Here is a 19,278-nt window from a genome sequence, read left to right as displayed (position 1 = left end):
CAGGTCCTGGCAATCAGTAACTTTTGAAAGACGGCCGGCCTCCTTCATTCGAATCGTTGGAACACACAACACAGCAAATGAGGTAAGGGTCCCCTTTCGTGAAAGACACGGTGATATTTCCTGGTGTACAGGTAAATGCCGCATCCTGAGTTAAGTGGAGCTGTTTGTTCTACCCGCTAATGGCCTGTTGTTCAGACAGCTTGGGACAGAAGAAAGTCCTGCTCTTGCACAGTGGGGACATCATTACCATTTCTGGGTATCTCTTCACCAGCGAATGGAAACCAGCTCCTGCGGCTTTGCTTCCGCCTACCAGCCACTCTGCAGAGACTTGGAGAGGTCAAACGCCCTGTCCTCAGAGTCCTCCGCCCTCCCAGACGTCAGCTGTCTCAGTGGTCCCTGGGCCCTCTGAGCATGGTGTGCAAGGAGCCCTAGCCCCGCGGGGCAGCTGAGGCACACAGTTGCTGGTTTCTTCTGTCCGGCCACCCGGTCCTGTGCCAGCCTGCACCTAAGTGTTCTTGGGTGAGCCTCTTCCTCCCTGGCCTGTGCCTCACCTGGGCCCAGGCCTGGATCCCGGGGCAGCAGCCATTCCATTGGGCTGCAGTGTTTGTGGATGTTCCGTCACCTTTGGATTTCACGAGGGAAGAGCGGGCAGGTTATTCTCCCCACTTTGGGCTCCTGCGGTCAGGTCAGCAGGCAGGTGAGGTTCCTGGGCCTCAAACATGCTGTTTTTCTCTGGAGAAGTGCACTGGGTTCCTCCAGATCAGAGAGGAGAGGACAGTGCCCGCAGTGAGTCGAGAGCGTGAGAGAGGGCGCTTTGAGCACTTGCACCAGGGCCGCGCCAGGCACGCCGGGACTGGCCCCCCTCAGCAGGTGGATCCCCGCTGGGCTCACAGAGGCACCTCAGGGTCCACTCACACCATTTAAGGTGAGAAGAACATCTGTTTCCATCTTGAGCGCAAAATAATCAATCCGTAAGTTAATTATTACTTAGCCTTTCTGTTTCTCAGGTGGGTGTAGAGTAAGCGCTGGTGCTGGTGGGTTGGAGTCTGGCAGGTGACCGTGCTGTGGGCTCCATGTGCTCCTCAAGCTCGTGCTTTTACAGTCAGATGTGCTTAGCATGCACCCCTGAAGACCTGACCGCTGGTTAAAGACCGCAGTCATAAGGAACAGTAAGGTTGAAACTCGAGGCAATAAATGAAAGGCATAAAAATAGTAACCGTCTTGCAATTTCATCTTAACATGAACTTTCTCAGATCTGTACAGGACCGGCTTCCTGGGCGTGTGACCAGGGCCGTTGCGTGGGGCTCCGCACCCAGAAGGGGGCTCAGAGCTTAGGGTTTAATGCTCTCCAGCACCCTCTTGATAGTCTTGGCAATTTTACCTTTGAATTTTCTTTTACAAGGGAAGCCCCCATGGGACAGTGGAGCGCCCAGCAGGGCTCGGAGCCTCGGCTGACCTGCAGGCCAGCCCCGCCCCTCCTCACCTTCCTGGGACAGGTTCTCGGCCACCCACCCCCTGACCCCTGGTGCATGGACTTGCCCAGCCTCCCCCTCCTCAGCCTGCCCTGTGGCCAATGCCACCCGCCACTCCCAGTGGGGGCCTCCGCACACTTGTGGGGAGAGTCGGGATCTGGTGCGAGTCCCAGGATAGGGCCCTGGGTGCCGTGAGCGTCTGCCCTGACCTAAGGCTCTCCCCCAAGCCTGAGCCTGAGCGAGCACAGCATCAAAAAAGCAAATGAAAACCCCAGGACACGTCAGGAGAGACACCGTGGGAGCAAAGGAGAAGCTTTTTTCCTGCCTTGTTGAACAAGAGGCTCTACGTTTTCATTTTGCACTGAGCCCCACACATCATGCAGCTGGCCCTGGACTCATGCATTATGTTTGTCAAGTCTGAATTCTCCAGGGCACATCAAGGTGCTTCTGTACTTCCAAAAGCATTTTAAGAAGTGCAAATATTGTGATAATTTATATTCATTTTGCCTTTTTATTTATTTAGAATAAAAATGATACACGCCCACAATGTGCTTCTTGCAGAGAAGAGCTTATAAACAGAAGCCTGAAACTTTTTCTTACCTCTTCATTTCAAAACAAACCTGAAAATTATAAAAGTAAAGCAACTGATATTTTTTAAAGCATAAAATTAAAGAACTCTAAACATCAGGTCATAAAAACACTTTTTTCTTTTTTTTGATGATGGAACAAAAGTAAATTTGAATCTGCATTTTAATATATATTTGAGCCCCAAACCAAACATCATAGTTGTTAAATTTTGCCAATAAATCTCGATTTTTCTTACCACTTAATTATGTATGTATTACTTACTAAATTGGAAAACAATTTGAACTTATCTTTACATAATAGTATATGAAGCTAAAATTAAATATTTTTATTTACAGTCACTTGTTTCTTATATAATGCATTAAAAAAAAAGACAAATTTTTTCCTTTAATTCCTAAATGGGACTCTGTAATTATCACTTACAACAGAAGGAATTCTTAAGTCAGAGAAGGCTGAGAAGCACTGGAGCAAGTCTGGTCAGAGTCTTTTTTCCAGCCCTCAGCCCCAAGCCCATCACCTCAGAGACCAGATGAAAAATAACTTCCCCTTACAGAACTCTAAAGCTGGAGTGCAAGATCCCCTCTCCCTGATGAGTTTACAAAAATATCTGTGCACGGAGCCCCAGCTACTTTGGACCTGCCAGTTTGCATGGGTTGACTTAGGTCGCTAATTAACGGGTGACCCGTCATATTTGGCTGATGAGCAACTTGCTCAGCTGCCTTATTGAGTGGGTTATTGATCAAGAAAAAAAGCCTCAGTGTAGTGTTGCCAACCTGGGAACATCTCAAATCATAAAATAAACAATGACCAGGATCATAAGGCAAGATCCATAAACTGTCATTCTCAGAGCAAACAAGAAGGCACAAGAGTTGAATTTCACAGAGCACCAAGGATATAGTAAACCCTCAAAGAGAACGTTCTTTACTGCAGCACACTGGGTTCTGGGCGTCATATCCCCATTCTTAGAGAAGGGCAAGGATGTGGGGCAAAAGTCAGAGGTGTGAGGGAAGGAGGGTGACTGCGGTCGGTCGGGCAGGACTCCTGGGGAGGCCAGGCCTGGGAACATTGATGGCACCGACGGCCGGGGAAGGCAGGCGGGGGTCCAGGACAACCCTGGTCCCGAGTCCCATGGAGCCAGAACCGTGTCATGGGAAGACAGCGGTCAGGGAGCCTCTTCCTCACAGTGGAGCGGAGGCAGGGGTTCCTCAGTCTGGCCCTGCTTGTTTGCTGAGTGACATCAGTGGCCTTGGTTTAGTCAGAGCCAGGACCTCTTTCCCTTTAGATGCCGAATGTTACGAGCCCAAAGACTGTGTGCGAATTTCAAGAAGCATAGATGGAATTGGTTTCTAGCATGGGAAGGTTAGATGGTCTGTGTGGATAGCAGAAAGAGAAATGTGCCACATCTCCCAGGTAAGACTGGTATCTGCAGGCACTGCCCCGCCCGAGAGGGGGGTCAGCGCAGGGCGCGGTGGGGAAGCGCAGCTTGAAGCTCCTGAGAGTTGAGAGCGTTCAGCAGAGACGGGAGGCTGTTTGGGCAGCAGGTGGAAAGTGGCCTGTGTATGTGGCCAGAGCTGCCGGTGGCTCAGGAACTGCCCCCACCTGCAGACATCCCAGCTGCTAGTGGGATAGCAGAGGTGTCCAGAGCTAAAACTGATGGGGATTTCTTGCCCGATGCGGGCACGTGTCTGTCTTGCCATAGCCGGCCAGGCGTTCCCGCGTCAGGCTCGGCCTCTGCGCTGCACGCTGATCCCCACCCCACCCCGGGTCAGGGCCAGCTCTCAGGTGACACAGCCGAGGAGGGCTGCGGACGTTCAGATTTCTTGATCACCTGTTTGGGCACGCTTCTGATTTCCTCAGCATTTCATCCCTCTCCTCTGGGAAGTGCGTGTCTGCTCCTGGCATCTGTCTCTCATTTTCCTTTGTGAGCACCACGGCGATGAATTCATTTAATTTTTTAGCTACGTTTACGACTTCTGTCAATAAATTCCCCTAATGTTTACCTCCCAAAGACTCCACCACTTGCTTCAGTGACCTCCTGCTCCTTGTGTACTCAGCATTTCCTTGTCATTTATCTTAACTTCTCAGAACATTTTCCTTTCACTGCCTACCAGCGAGTTTGTCATCCTGCCCCTCCTCTCTGCTCTGTAATCCTCCCTGGGGCGTGCTTCTCACGTTTCTCTGCTCTGCCCTTGGATACGATCCTCCCGCTGCCCTTTCGCAGGCTGCTTTCCTCTGTCTTCCTCTCACGCTTAGCACTAGATGGCAGGCACATGTCAGTTTGTCTTTCAGCGAGTGCCCCCTCCGTCCTGCTCTCCTTCAGTTGTTTTCATTCATCTGAATCTTCCCAGTGCCTGTAGCCAAAAAGGCCTCCTTGGCTGTTTCCTCCATCACTTTCTCTTGGTCTCAGTCACCAGTGCAACCACATGGTCATTCCAGCCCACCTGCCTCAACTGCTACTTGACTCTGAGCTACTCGAGAGGCAGGCATTGCTTCCCTTTCGAAGGCTCTCCTGTCTGAAGGACGTTGGACATGGCCTTGTCAATAGGACCACCTTCAGGTCCCCGTGGATCTGAAGTTTCCACTCGTGCCGTGCAGCGGCCGTGCTAGTTCTGATGCAGCTCCTCTCACACACCCTTCATTTTCATTTCACTAGTTACCACAGCAAAGCCGCAAAGGCACACTGCTTTGTCCTTAAGGAGGTCAGGCTGGGTCCAAATGAGGTCTGTCTGTGGACCTATGCCAATCCGTCAGTCTATTAAAAGAAATAGAAGTTACGCCTGTTTCTTCTTATGGCTTTGATGAAACCTGGGTTGGAGAGCGGGTTCTGGAATGATTTTTCAGGAGGCAGAGACCTCAGGGGCACAAGCAGCCCCGGGGGTTAGAAAGGACTTGTAGGAAAAGCTAACTTTCTGCAATATGGAAAGACCCGCGGGAAAGCCTTTGCCGAGTCAGTAATAGAGAGTGAGGATGGGGTTGACAGTCTGTAGGCAGCTCTCAGGTCTCCATTTACGTATTGAATTTATGTAGCTGAGGAGACAGGCTATGTGGTATTTGTCTTGTGTCCTAGCCTTAGCCTGGGCCTGGCACACGTGAGCAGAGAGTACCTGCCGCCTGAGTGAGCAGATGAATCGTTCGGTCTGTCCGTCCATCTCCCCCTCTCCCCATCAGGCAGCCAAATAAAGGAAAAGATTTAGTGAAACAACTTCTCATCCCTGCGATCCACGGGGATGAACATTACAGTATGTTGAAGGACAGAAGCCAGTACAGAAGAATCCATGTAGTAGGATTATGTTCATACAGTCGTCAAAAACAGGCAAAACTAAGCTGTAACATCTAAGGATGTGTACACAGAAAAGAAATGATTATTATTAAAGCCAGACTGTGGTCTGCAGGGGGGAGGCTCCGATCAGGAAGGGACCACAGGGCGCCAGCGATTTTTCTGGTTCTCGACCTGCGTGTGGTTTACACGGCTGGTGTTGACTATATAGTTATTTAGCAAGCTATACATTTGAATTTCATGCACCTTTTAGTGCATGGTTTTCACAATAAAAATGTTCTGGTTTAAGCAAAAGGGATAAATTGACGAGGAAACCAAAGCTGAGCGATGTTAAGTGACTCGCACACAGTCATGCCTGGTGAGTGGCAGAGCCAGGGTTTGAATCCAGGCAGTTGGCACTTAACATCCAGGCTGCTCTGTCTCCCCAAAAGGCATAATAAATGGTAAAGCTTCAGAAATGAGCCCAGCTCTGCCCGGGCCAGGTCGTCGAGTCAGGCGCTGGTGAGCAGACGGTCCCTGCGGGCAGGCTTCGTGCACCAGCCCGGGCTGGAACCAGGAGAGAAACCCAGGCAGGGCCCTTCCCTGGGGGGATTGCAGCTGCAGCACCTGACAGAAGTCAACCCACGAGAAGACCGCCTTCACCTGGAGTGGGGGTGGGGGGATGCTGCTAGGAGCCGCGCTGGCGGAGGCCGAGTGATGGAGTGAGCGGAGCAGGGGCGGCTGACGGGGATGGTCCTGAGGAGGGGTTTCGGCATCTGAAAAGTGGATCAGGTCATCTTGGCCCGGGATGGGCAGACAGGGATGAGGCTGTGCTGTGGCGGGCTTGGGAGGGCAGGGAGTGCAGACCCTCCATGAGCTCCAGGGGGCTTGCCGCTGGAGGGTCTGCACCGCCGGCACGAGCAGGCTGGAGAGTCTGTAAGTGGCTGCTTGAGCTGCCCTCCAGGACCACTCAGCGCCGAGCCTGGAGTGAGGCAGAATTTATTTACAGGCTCTGTCAGGCCGGTGAGTGGCTCTGGGCTCCCTGTGCCATCCTTGTTCCCATAGCAACATGTAGCTCTAGTGAAGAAAAAACAAAAAAAAGGAAACAGACTCTGCTTAAAAAATAAAAATAAAAAAAAGCTCCTTCCTGGCCCGGTGACCGTTATTTCCCAGGCCCCACCCCCCCCCAGGTCTGGTCACTCCCTGTCTGAGTCCCCAAGGATTCCCTCCCCGGCAGTGTCCTCCAGAGGCTGTCGTCTGAGACACAGCCATAATGCACAGGGCAGGGAGGTAGGGAATGAGCCGAGGAGGAGAGAGAGTGGGTGGAAGGAAGGGGGAGGGGCCTTGTCCAGTGTGGACCAGGAGACCTTGCCACTGGTGCCAGCCTCACCCCCAACCAGCTGTGTGACCCCCAGGAAGTCATTTCACCTCCCTGGCTCTCAGGACCCTTGTCTTTAAAATAAGGAGAGTGAACTAGATCTTAAAGGTTCCTTCCCAGTGAGACAGAAAAAAAGCAGAAAAATATTTAATTTATAGCACAATTACAAAAAGGCATCTTTTATAGACATCTTTATACTTAAATGTCTATTAGGAAGGATTTTTTTGGAAAAAGAGAGGGAAAGTGACACAACAGGGAGCACGTCCTTGTTGCAGACACTCCACAAGCCTCATGCCTGTTGTAGTGGAGCAGCAGCAATTCTGCACCAGACAACCGGCCTGCGAGGAGGTGCACACGGCACCTGAGCAGGTGAGGCCTGGGGGCTGCCGGGCAGCGGGATGGATAGAGGCGCCAGCTGGTGAGGATGATGTCCAGCCATGTCCTGCTGCGGAGCCAGCGGTGAGTCAGGCCTGCAGTCTCCCTGCAGCCGGAAGCCTTCGAGACACAGCAGACACGTCGCCTGGATGAAGTGGAAAGCTGCCCAGGGCAGTGGGGCCACCCACGCGGCCTTGCGGGGAGAGCAGGAGCCCTGGTGAGGCCATGTCTCCCGGTTCTACCTGGGAACTAGAATATTTCTCCTTTTTTGTTTTAGTTTTTCAAAAATAAAAAGATACCTCTACCACTCTAGGGCCAAATTAATTAAGACAAGAGAGTGAATCACTCCCTGGAACTCTTGAGTGTGCACACATAAAAATCGGTGGTCGGGAGTTCTGGGACTGCCTGGGGTGATGTGTTTTCTTTCTTTCTTTTTTTCCTTTGGCCGTATGGCATGTGGGATTTTATGATCTTAGTTCCCCAGCCAGGGATTGAACCTGCGCTCCGTGTAGTGGAAGCACAGAGTCTTAACCACTGGGCCACCAGGGAAGTCTCTGTGATATGTTTTGGAAAGGCTGTTTTCCAGAACCTTCCAAGCAGTGGAGTTCCAGTTATTTGTGAGTGCCCTGGCCTATGTGAAGATGGGAAAGTGACATTGGAAAGTTAAAAAAACTGTTGCCATATATAAGCAGTGTCACCAAGAAGCTTACTCCCATACCTAGTAGGAATAAATACTTGAGCAAAACTATTGGGTTATTACCCTATCACCCCTAAGCAATGCTGAAAAGTTGTTGCTCACAAACTGGAAGTGTCTCCCTATGAAATGGGTTCCTTAACTGAAAACCATGTTTTGGGCTGTTCAGATGTACATACGTGAAACTTTGGTTTTAAATTGCAATGTTTTGTTAGAAACACTTGGTCTTCATTTTTTTTTTTTAATTATTAGCACCTTTTAATTATTATTTATTTATTTATTTATTTATTTGGCTGTGTTGGGTCTTTGTTTCTGTGCGAGGGCTTCCTCTAGCTGCAGCAAGCGGGGGCCACTCTTCATCGTGGTGCACGGGCCTCTCACTATCATGGCCTCTCTTGTTGCGGAACACAGGCTCCAGACACACAGGCTCAGCAGTTGTGGCTCACGGGCCCAGCTGCTCCGTGGCATGTGGGATCTTCCCAGACCAGGGCTCGAACCCGTGTCCCCTGCATCAGCAGGCAGATTCTCAACCACTGCGCCACCAGGGAAGCCCTTGGTCTTCATTTTTAAAGGAACAAAAATAAAACATCTCTACAGTCTAAAGATGGACTCGTGACTTGTTCCTGAGATGAGTGTAAGAAGGTGTAATTGTCATTGTCATCAGGCGCAGTTAATGTTTGCTGAGTGCTGAGTGTGTGTGTGAGGCTGCCATACCACACATTGCGAAAGGAGAGAGGAAGTCTTCAGGGTGTATAATTCAGAAGCCACGTCTCTGTGTCTGACTTCTGGGCAGATACCATTGAGAGGTAGGTATCTATTTTATAAAGATGTAAATGTAAGTTGAAAGCTTGGCTCAAATCCTATTTGTATTGGTTGGCATGAAAGCAATCTGTGAAAATTACTCAGGAGAAACCAGAAGGGCAAGGTAGAGTCATTGATCAACATTTATTAAATTTTCCTGATTTCTGCTACAGTTCACGGTGGACTCTTAGCCCAACTTGGGAAAATTAGCAGAGGCTTCTCTGCTTTTAAAAACCTTGAAGACACGTTGAACAAAGAGTGCTCAGGGAATCCCTCTAATGAAAGGCGGCAAACAGTGTTAGCCGAGGAATTCGCCTGTTCGCCAAGAAGGGACCAGCACATTTGTGTACATCCTTTCCAGGGTTCACCCCAGACTATCTCAAACATGTCAAGAATTATGGCTCCCAGAGAGGAAAGGCAAAGTGATAATAAACAGCAGCTACAAAAAAGGACACAAGGATGTGACTCAGGCTGCGTCGGATTCATACACACGACTACATTCCAATTTAACTGGCTCCTCTCGGAAGACAGATCCAGAGGCCACTGAAGCTGGTTCAGCGAAGGTGCCCCTTCGTGAGCAGCAGCAATCAAACAGGCTAATGGGATACATGATTGCCGAGAAGGGAAGGGAAAATGATGCGGCGAATGGGGTAATGGTTTTGCATAAATCAGTAGTGTGACTCTGCCCTGTATGCCTCATTCACTTTTGGTCACATCCTTTCCAGGGGGTGTTGCAGTCTTGGGGAGGTTTGGAGGAAAGAAATTGAATCACACAAGCGTCTGAGCGAAGAGAAACTCAGGACCTGGCTGTTCCACCGAGAGGGAGGCCTGAGGTGCTCGGTGGGGAGAGGAGCTTGGGAGTGCGAGGGACAAGTGGCAGTTTCCACATGGCACCCGGTACCGCCCCTCGTGGCAGTGACGACTCCTCCAGGCAACAGCGTCCTCCAGTGTCTGTGTGAAAAGAGCAGAGGCATCCCAGCCTCTCTTCCCTACGCACCTCTGCAGGGGCGGCAGGCATCTCGGGCCAGCCCCGGCCACTTGGCCACCAGAGAAGGTGCCAGTTTCTCCAGGACAGGCTCACTTTCCACCCCTGCTCCCATGAACAGAGTCAGGACCGCCCACAGGCCCCCTCTCTGGATGGCCGTTTGCAACGGGTGCACATCCGAAGGGGTCTAGGGTCCTAAGGGAAGAACCCCAGCCTTGCACAAGATGATGATGGTGAGGTACAGACACCATGATGTTCATCCTCGTCTGCAGTGGTCCAGGACCTGGCTGGGTGTTGACTTCGCACTGTTGTCATGTTAGGTTCAAGGCCAGTGGGTTGGATTATCGACTGAGACAGCTGAGCTGGCACGTTGTTGTACAGAAGGCGAGAGCGAGGCCCCCAGCCTTTATCTGGAAGTCCTCCCTGTCCCTTCTGCCTGGAAGGCCACTCCCACCCTGTCTTCAAGGCCTAGTTTATGCACACCTTCCTCCCTGATCTTCCCTTCCAGGTGAAATGAATTTCTCACACGGTCGTATTCCTTCTCACTTGCCATTATGTTGTCTGTGTGAGGAGGCATCCTGATATGGAGAGAGCACAGATTCTGGAGCTGCTCCACCCTGAGGTTGAATCCCACTCACCACTCTGGGGCTGAGTTCCATCTGGTAGAGGCCCTGACAGCAGGGACTGTGTGATCTAGCCTCAGGCCAGTGTTCATGCTCAGGGAGGTCGTTGACGTTTAAAAAACAAAAGCAGTGAAAGGAAGGCTCTGAGGATGAGTCCAGGTGCCCGGTGCTTGGCTGGGCCTGGGGCCCCCTCGCACCCCCCAGCTGTGCCCGCTGCAGCACCGTAGTCCCCCAGCCTCTGTCCTCCCGGAGGGTCCTTGGAGGCTGTGAAGAATCCTTTCCTCTCCTGTGTCAGTCTTAACAAGCCTGTTATCAGGTTCTGTTGTTTATCCTTTAAAAATGATTCTTTCCTGTTTATCCCAAATTGCTATGTTCTGTTTCAGGGGATGTCAAGTTTAAGGGTTTGTTGTCATCTACTTTCTTTCTTCAGGCACTTGTATTATTTGTCACCACAAATGTATTATTTTTGTAATATTTTTAATTCAAGAAATACTTAATTTTTTAAGACTCTCCTCTGTCCGGCGACCTTGGCTCCCTTCCCAGGTCCAGACCGGGCCCTCGCCCAGTCCTCTGAGCCACGGCCTCTTGCCTCTGCCGCCCTGCTCCCCACCTCCCCCGCTCCCGCCTTTCCTTGTCATCACGCTGGCTGGGGAGTCCACAGTGGTCACCCTCCTCTTGCGTCAGACCTCCCTCCTCTGGCCAGTCCTGCTTGACTGCCTCATCTTCCCCGACTCAGCTCCGGCGGCATTCCGTGCTCCACTGGCTGACTGGGGGCCCCTCCTCTACACCCTCATGGCTCCCTTGGTGGCCAGAGCCTGTCCACTCACGTGTCTCTATCCTTACTGGGTGGTTCACCCTTTGAGGGGGCCAGGACTCACAGGAGGGGGTGCGGGAGGTGTCTCGTGTTTTGGAATGAATGAATGAGCGAGTGAATGAAAGAATGCGCTTGGACCTCCTGACCTCCAAACCCTCCTCACGTGTTTGGCTCCTCTGGCCACGCCTACTGTGTGGTGTCACCTTGTCCTGCCCCCCAGCCTGAGCGTGGAACGTGGAGGCGCCAGTCCTTTCCCAACTTGCCGCCCTTAGCCTGCTCGCTCTGTCCCCGCTGCACGCTCTACCTCCGCACCCATCTTTCCATTTGTAAAACACCCTTTTTCACTTGGAATCTTCACCACATGGTTTGTGACTTAACAAAGTTAACTGTTTCCTGTGCGTTGCCTTTGACTTGGCAGAGCCCGCTTGGCTCTGGAGATGCTCAGGGAACCCGCATCAAAGTTAGTTGGTCCCTTAGTGACACCCCTGGGACTCCGGGGTCACAGCCTGAAGCGCAGCCCTGACACAGCCCTGGTTCCTCACGTCCGGCCGTGGAGGCTCAGCCAGGCTGCCGGCAGCCAGGGCTTCCCGGGGCTCCCAGAGGCTCCCAGTTTCCCCCAGCTTAGAGGGCAGAGCCTACGCTGAGCTCTGCAGGGTCAGGGAGAGGCATGGCTATGATTTCTCCAAGGAGGAGCATCCGCAGGAGGACACCAAAACAGTACCGTAGGTATGTTGGGAATAATGGCCATTTGAGTTACTATTTTAAAACAGGTTGGTTAAGTTGGCTAGAGACAGTCGTGCAGTTAAGTCACCCAAGTTAGAGGAATGGGGGGAACGGTGGGAACGGGGCGACAGCAGGGCTCCGGCTCCCAGCAGTACTGAGTGCTTGCTGTAGTCGCGTCCTCCAGGCTCTTTACGGGTACAGTGTGGAGCAGAAGCCCACCCTGCCTCCCTGGACTGCGTCACCCATGGGGACCCTTCCTTAGGTGAGAGCCAGACGTTAGTTAGCGGCCGGCTGCACTGAGATCTTTTTTAACTTTATTTTTCAATCCAGGGTTTTTATTGATTTGTTTATTCTTGTGCGAGGTCCTGAGTGGGAGAAAGGATGGCCACGCCTCAGTCCTTGAGTCAGATGGGAACTGACAGGTCAGGACACAGGCAGGAGGAGGGGCTGGGCCTTGGGCCCTGGAGCCTCACAGGCTGGCCTAGAAATTAAGAGACCCGAAGGGAGGTTCGTGAGAGCACAAGGAGAGAAAACCCATTCACTGGGAAAGGTAATACGCAGCAGGACAGTGTTAAATCAGTTGAAGGATCAGCATCAGCCTAGGGCTCTGAGGAGCAGCCTCGGAGATACTGACGGGGAACACGGGAGCGGGGTGACATAACCGACTGAGGGCATGATGGGGCAGGATAAGGAGGTCAGGTCAGAATAGGGAAGGTGCCGTAAAGTGCATCGTTCAGAGCAGATGGAGACACAGGCGCCGGGGACGAAAGATGACTCTGGGTGGTGTTGAGAAAGGGAAGGATGTTTGTTCACTTACAAGGAGGTCTAGGGAGAGGATCCACTGGGAGTGCGGCGGGGGGTGTGCGGAAACCAAGGTGTGTTCTGGGGGGTTGTCTCCATGGCCCCACCCCGTGCTTGGAAAGACGGGTGCTCCTAAAGCAAGAGACTGTCGAAAACCCCCCAGAAGGTGGTCCTGTCACTTCAGAAGCTCAAAGAATGTGGAGCTGATGGAGAAAAGGTGATTAATAGCTGCTACTTAAAAGAGGATTTTCAAATTTACCCTGAGTAGCCCAGGTGAGAGCTGACAGCCCAAACAGGTTTTAAATCCCCAGAAAAGGCCCCCCCATATGGCTGTTGACAGGTAAGCACCTGCAGGTGGGCCCAAGGGGCGAGATTCGATATAAAAGGAAGGGAGAAAGGAAAGGAAAGAAAAGGAAGGAGAGACTGGGGGCTGACTCGGGTCCACAGGAGGCAGCACCAACCTGAGCTTTAAGGAAAGAAATCGGCTCACTCTAAGAGAAAATAGACTCTGCCCCACTCTAAGAGTAAATAGGCTCTGCCCATACAAAGAGGACGCATGGTCTCGGGCTTCATATTAGAGTTTGAAAGGTGAAATTTGAAACAGTGGTAGATAAATGAATTGAAGTGGGAATATGGAAGAAAGAGTGATGCAGGAAGGTAAGCATGGAATTTATATTTTAAGTATAATTTCACAGTTGCTATTACATTTGTCTTCTCCTCCGTGAACCTGATTCTGCGGAAGAAGGGTGCATGTGTATGCGTGCATAGTGCACGTGTGCCTGTGTGCGTGGTGTGGGTGTGCACGGTGCGTGTGCTCGAGCTGTGGAGGCTGCAGAGTTCCCAAGAGGAAGCAGGGGCAGCCGCGTCCCCCTGGCTCTCTGCACTTCCTGAGCCCCCTGCGGTCTCCTCCGCCTGGTCCTTTCTCAGGGAGAGTGGCAGGTGTCCAGCCCTGGCTGCATCCTGCCCACTCCCGGGGTACCAGTGCCTTATCCTCTAAAGACAGGCCCTTATGCGGGACTCAGGAAACATGGGCAGATCCAAGTTCAGTGGGTCCTCTGAGCTAGCAGGCCACTCAGAAGGAAAGGGTGGGCCCAACCCAAGGAGAGTGAGGGTTGAGCTCTCCTGGGAGCAGTGGGTGGCCAGGGCTCAGAGCCTGGCCCTGGCCCTGTGCCACATGGCTTGCCTCTCACAGCTGTCCACGCAGGCCCAGGCACCCACCAGTCCTTTCCAAGCACATCACTACACGCCAGTTACATGCTTACAGTTTAGCCTCAGCATTTGCGCCTAAGTTCGATGACAGCTTTACAACAACTTGCATCATCTTACTTATCTAGGGCTGGTTTAGAAATCTGGAGGCCAAAGGGAGAAAACCCTTGGGATACGGTAGCACTGGTAGGAGAGCCGGGGCCCTACCAGGTGTTTGTCCAGGGTGCTGGTTCTGCCTCCTGGTCCCCCAGCCACTGGTGGCCTCCGGCTCCCTCAGCCTCAGTTCCTGTCATGTTACTGGCCTACCACACCAGTGTCTCTAAGACTGTCTTGTGCCATCAGGCCCCTCAGGAACTGGCACTCACCCCTAAATCCTATTCCAGCAGATCATAGAATGCTTCTGCTCCAAAGCTCTCACTGGCCCTGCAGCCGATTTTCCCCTCTCCTCACAGTTTGCCACTCAGATCTTCTCAGACATCACTTGGCTCTTTCCTCCCAAGGTCTTCACCCATATTATTCCCCTTGCCTGGAACACTTCTAACCCTAAAATGTCCTCGCCTTCCCTCCAGGTCCTGCCTATTAACTTTTCTTTTAATTTTATTGAAGTATAGTTGATTTACAATGTGTGTTTATTTCTTCTGTTCAGCAAAATGACTCAGTTATACATTATATTCTTTTTCATATTCTTTTCCATTATGGTTTATCACAGGATATTAAATACAGTTCCCTGTGCTATACAGTAGAATCCTGTTGTTATCCATCCTATACGTAATAGTTTGCATCTGCTAATCCCAAACTCCCAATGCTTCCCTCTGCCATACCCCCCCCTCACCTTGGCAACCACAAGTCTGTTCTCTATGTCTGTGAGCCTGTTTTTGTTTCATAGATATGTTGATTTGTATTGTATTTTAGATTCCACATATAAGTGATATCATATGGTAATTATCTTTCTGATTTACTTCGCTTAGTATGATAATCTCTAGATCTATCCATGTGGCTGCAAGTCTGCCTATTAACATTTTTTTTTTTTTTTTGGCCGCACCGCACGGCTTGCAGGATCTTAGTTCCCCAACCAGGGATCGAACCCACACTCTTGGCAGTGAAAGCGCACAGTCCTAACCACTGGACCGCCAGGGAATTCCTGCCTATTAACTTTTTTTTTTTTTTTTTAATTATTATTTATTTATTTATTTATTTATTTTTGGCTGTGTTGGGTCCTCGTTTCTGCGCAAGGGCTTCCTCCAGCTGCGGCAAGCGGGGGCCACTCTTCATCGCGGTGCGCGGGCCTCACTATCGTGGCCTTTCGTTGCGGAGCACAGGCTCCAGACGCGCAGGCTCAGTAGTCGTGGCGCACGGGCCCAGCCGCTCCGCGGCATGCGGGACCCCCCCAGACCAGGGCCCGAACCCATGTCCCCTGCATTAGCAGGCAGACTCCCAACCACTGCGCCACCAGGGAAGCCCCCTATTAACTTTTAAAAGGACTCTATTGAGGGCTTAGAGTCTTCTAAGCGCTATGAGCAATGGCCTTCAAACATTTTGTTTGCATATCCCCTAAAAGAGCTTTGGGAAAAAAAGCGTAATTTTTTGAACATTTTAAGGTTGAGAAGTAAAAATTTCTTCATAAGTTTAAATACAATTATTTTTGTTAATATGAGATAGAAAAAAATAAACATTTTAAAAGACGGAAGATAAGGACTAATTATTAGGAATACATATTTGATGACATGATTTGGTAAAATAGATATTTTTTTTTAAATTTTATTTATTTGTTTACTTTTGGCTGTGTTGGGTCTTTGTTTCTGTGCGAGGGCTTTTCTCCAGTTGCGGCAAGCGGGGGCCACTCTTCATCGCAGTGCGCGGGCCTCTCACTATCGCGGCCTCTCTTGTTGCGGAGCACAGGCTCCAGACGCGCAGGCTCAGCAATTGTGGCTCACGGGCCTAGTCGCTCCACGGCATGTGGGATCTTCCCAGACCAGGGCTCGAACCCGTGTCCCCTGCATTGGCAGGCAGATTCTCAACCACTGCGCCACCAGGGAAGTCCCCAGTAAAATAGATTTTAACCAACTCGTTGAATAAGGCACACCAAATCTGAAAGTAATTGTGGAATTATTCATGGGATTTAGCCAGTGTATTTTGAAAATGTTTTTATAATTCTGGGAAAATTGCAGTTATGTTTAAAAGAACTACATGAGTCACATATACAGTTCGGTTCTGAATTCAGAACATCTCACTCAGGCCAAATTTCACTCTCATGGGGACCCGGAAGGCATCAGGGCCCATGACTCATGGGAGGGTGCTCCCCATCCAGGGCTTGGCATGCGTGTGAGGGAGGTCGGTGTGCCCCAGTGCGTACTGTAGCACGGGCAGGCGAGGGCTGTGCTTTCCTTCTGTGAGGTGGGGAAGGGTGTTGTGAATTCAGTCATGTTCTCAGGCAGTTTTAGAAAACACTGAATTTGAGGATCTGGAAATTGATTCCCTTAAAACTGCCAGCATGCTCCTTGGAAAGTCGATCTGTGTGCTTCAGACTGAAGACCCCCACAGCAGAGGATGTGATCCTCCTGTGCAAAGAGCTCAGGACAGGCACCAGAGGGCAGGGACCCCAGGAGGACTTGGCTGGTAGTGGAGAGAGGAATTTCTGTGGGGGGGAGGTCATCCCTAAAGACCCTCCTCTGACGTGGGCTTCCTCTGGCTGCCCCCGCGCCCCCGGCTCACACACCAGCAGTTACCTCCTGCTCCGGGCATGGCAGGCTCACCCCCAACCCCCAGCCGTGCTGTGTGTTCTCAAGGTCAGGGCGGAGGCTCACCCTTGTTTGCCGAGCTCTGAGTGGTGCCCTGTCTGCTCAGTGGTGCTTCCTGAGTGAGTCACGGTGGAAGGCAGGCTTTTTTTCCTGGTTCCTGCGGGGGGCCATTCCTCCACATGAGGGTGTTTGTTCCCGGTTCGCCCAGGTCACCTCAGGTTGAAGTTCCCTCCCCAGCGCTGCTGCCCAGAGGATGATTACACACCAAGAACTTGTTCCCTTCTGGAGGGCACAGGAGGAGGTGAGCAACAGCTCTTTGGATCCTTGGAGATAAGCCTGGGTCCTCCCCTGGGGTAATGCCCTATAGGCTTTTTTTAGAAAATAACCTTATTGTAGTATAATTCACATGTCATACAACTCACCCATTTAAAGCATAGTGGTTTTTAGTATATTGACAGAATCATGCAGCCATTGCCACCATCAACCCCACTGACTTTTAACCCAACTGCCAGATGTAAGAATTAATTAATTAATTAAAAAAGAAAGAAAAGCTCATGAGACAAAAGTAACCCAAACTGGAGAAATCCAGTGGGAACATTTTATAGGAATCCGTGCTGTGCTGCCTGCAACTCTTAGACTCATCGGTCCACTCACTTTTATCCTGATTGAAAAGCGCTTACCACCCTCTAGTTGCTGCCTGTCCGTGCCAGCGGCGGGTGGGGGGGGGGAGCGGAAGGACCTGCCGTCACTCCCGTGGGGACAATGTCCCGACTCATGGCAGCTCTGGGGTGCGACACTGCCCCATCGCTCACCGGGTCTCTCCTTTCTCTCACCAGGTGTTCCACTGCGTCCACTTTGAGTGTCCCGAGCAGCAGAGCAACCAGAAGGAGGAAAACAGCGAGGAATCGGGGGCGGGGGACACCAGCCCGGCCAGTCAGCAGCTCGACCCCCACGCGCTGCAGGCCCCCAGCGGCAACTCGCTGCACTCCAGCCCAGGCTCCAGCTCATACTCAGCCAACCGGCAGCACCAATGAAGGAGGCGCACGTGTGGAGGGACTCGGCTGGGCCCAGGTGGCACAGGAGCCGTGTCCTCCCCAAGCAGGGGTCCCTGTGGACGCCTCCCCCCGCCACCCCCGCCCCACGAGGAACAGACCTGGCTGCAGAAACACACAGGACAGGTTTCCTCCCAAGGACACAAAGGGGCTGCTTTGTTCTCCTCAGTTTGTTCAAATCAGGCTGGTCTCCAGGGGGAGAAAGTGGGTCTTCAATCTTCATCAAGTCCACTAACACCCTACCTCTCTAATCTAACCCCGCAAAGACCACAGAAGGAAGTAACAGGCCTGAGTCGGAGTACAAAGATGGCACGTGAACACAGGAATGGAAGAGAATGTATTAGGCCTTCGTTACCTGGAGGCACCCTGTAGGAAATGGGTTTCCTTAGAGTGTTTACTTTTATGGAACACATTGCCCTGGCAACTAAATGATTTTTTATTTCTTTTAGTTATTCTCCATTTGCTGAATCATAGGTGTTCCAGATCTTTATGAAAGGTTCAAACAGCAAATCACTGGTTTTAATCCCTTTTGACGCTGTAATTTTCCTTCCTTAGTTGTGAACGGTTGGGCGTGGGGTGGAGCTGAGAACTATCATGCGCGTCTCCTAAATGAGGCTCAGATGCAGCTCATCGTGGCACCTGGTCTGACAAGGAGAATCCTTTGAGGAAGATCAACAAAATACACAAGGAGCAAATTAATCTGTGGACACTGGAGTTAATAATCACTCGAATTGCCAAGTTATTAACCTGTCATTCCTGAAACGTATCCAGCCTTTAAGCTTGGGAGGCTGACAAGGAAACAGTGATTATGCCCCACAGGTTAGTGGAGCCGTGTGGAGGCAGCCGTCCTGCCAGTCGGTGTCGGGAATGCAGAAGTGGGCCTTTCCCGCGTGGTGGTGATCGGTGGTTGCTGTTTTTCCCCCAGACCATAATACTCAGCCAGGGACTGAAAAGAAAAAATCAGTTCTAAGAAGCGTTCCTTTTAATCCTCATTGAAACGATCTCATCTGACAGTTGTCGCTTGATCTGGCTCTGTGTGTCTGAGTAATTTCCATCCCAGTGCTAACTGCCCTGTGTAACTTGATCAGCTTGTGTCCGGTTTTTGCTCATCCCCCGATTCTTCAGTTGGCTGGCTGTCATGATCAGGTCCTCTGTGCATCCTGCTTGGAGGAGGGGTGGGGCCGACGGGGGGTCCTTTCTGTCTTAAAGACACATTGGTCGTGGTTGTACAAAGAGCCAGTGGGTCAGCTGTTTCCTCCTAGTGTGATGTAGTTGTGATTTATCAGTATTGGAATAGTAGGGTAGCTTCAAGCTGCATGATTAAACGGGAAGGTTGTCTTTCTGCTAGTCTCCCTCGGTGCCCTCGACTCTGATCTCCGTCTGCGTCCCCCTGCGTGGGGTGGGTGGAACCCCCTGAGGGGGACAGCTTTTCACAATGGGAGGGGCTCCGGTAACGAATGGCGGTGCCGCTCCCTTGCTCGCCACGGGTGGCTGGCCGCGCGCTGTGGCTGGCGCTGCCTCCCTCAGCATCCAGCCCCGTCTCCAGTTAGAGCTGAGGATTCCTGACAACTCAGCACTTCCTCCAGCAGTGCGTTCACTGCCCACAGGGGAGCAGGAGGAGCAGGGAAGTCAGAAGAGGGCAGGGTTCATATGTTTTGCAAGTATCATCTATTCAAGGGCTTCTTTTCAAACTCTGAAGTCACCTGTCCAGAGAGGAATCCTGGCTTGGAGGCCAGCACTGCTGACCCGGGGAAGTGGGGGGTGGGCTGGGGGAG

The 19,278-nt window shown here is 51.5% G+C and overlaps 1 protein-coding gene across 5 annotated transcripts in view; it reads left to right on the top strand.

The window, feature by feature from the left end:
- The window catches only part of BTBD9 (BTB domain containing 9), a 411,304-nt gene extending 392,994 nt beyond the window's left edge, over positions 1 to 18,310 (top strand). The window contains exons 10-12 of one of the 5 annotated variants that reach the window (XR_009009550.1): positions 4 to 82; positions 16,660 to 16,752; positions 17,288 to 17,396. Coding sequence is in view for 3 of the 5 variants with exons in the window: in XM_057555121.1 (XP_057411104.1) it covers positions 4 to 82; positions 17,288 to 17,485 (277 nt within the window). In the remaining 2 variants the exon portion in view is untranslated. The other 4 variants (XR_009009549.1, XM_057555121.1, XM_057555123.1 and 1 more) reach the window with 4 other exon arrangements.
- Positions 18,311 to 19,278: the final 968 nt, after the last annotated feature.

This window comes from Balaenoptera acutorostrata, chromosome 10, assembly GCF_949987535.1.
Source record: "Balaenoptera acutorostrata chromosome 10, mBalAcu1.1, whole genome shotgun sequence".
In the NCBI taxonomy this organism is placed as follows: Eukaryota; Metazoa; Chordata; class Mammalia; order Artiodactyla; family Balaenopteridae; genus Balaenoptera; species Balaenoptera acutorostrata.
The sequence above is the reverse complement of the archived record's forward strand: the minus strand, read 5'-3'. Positions and strand labels throughout refer to the sequence as shown.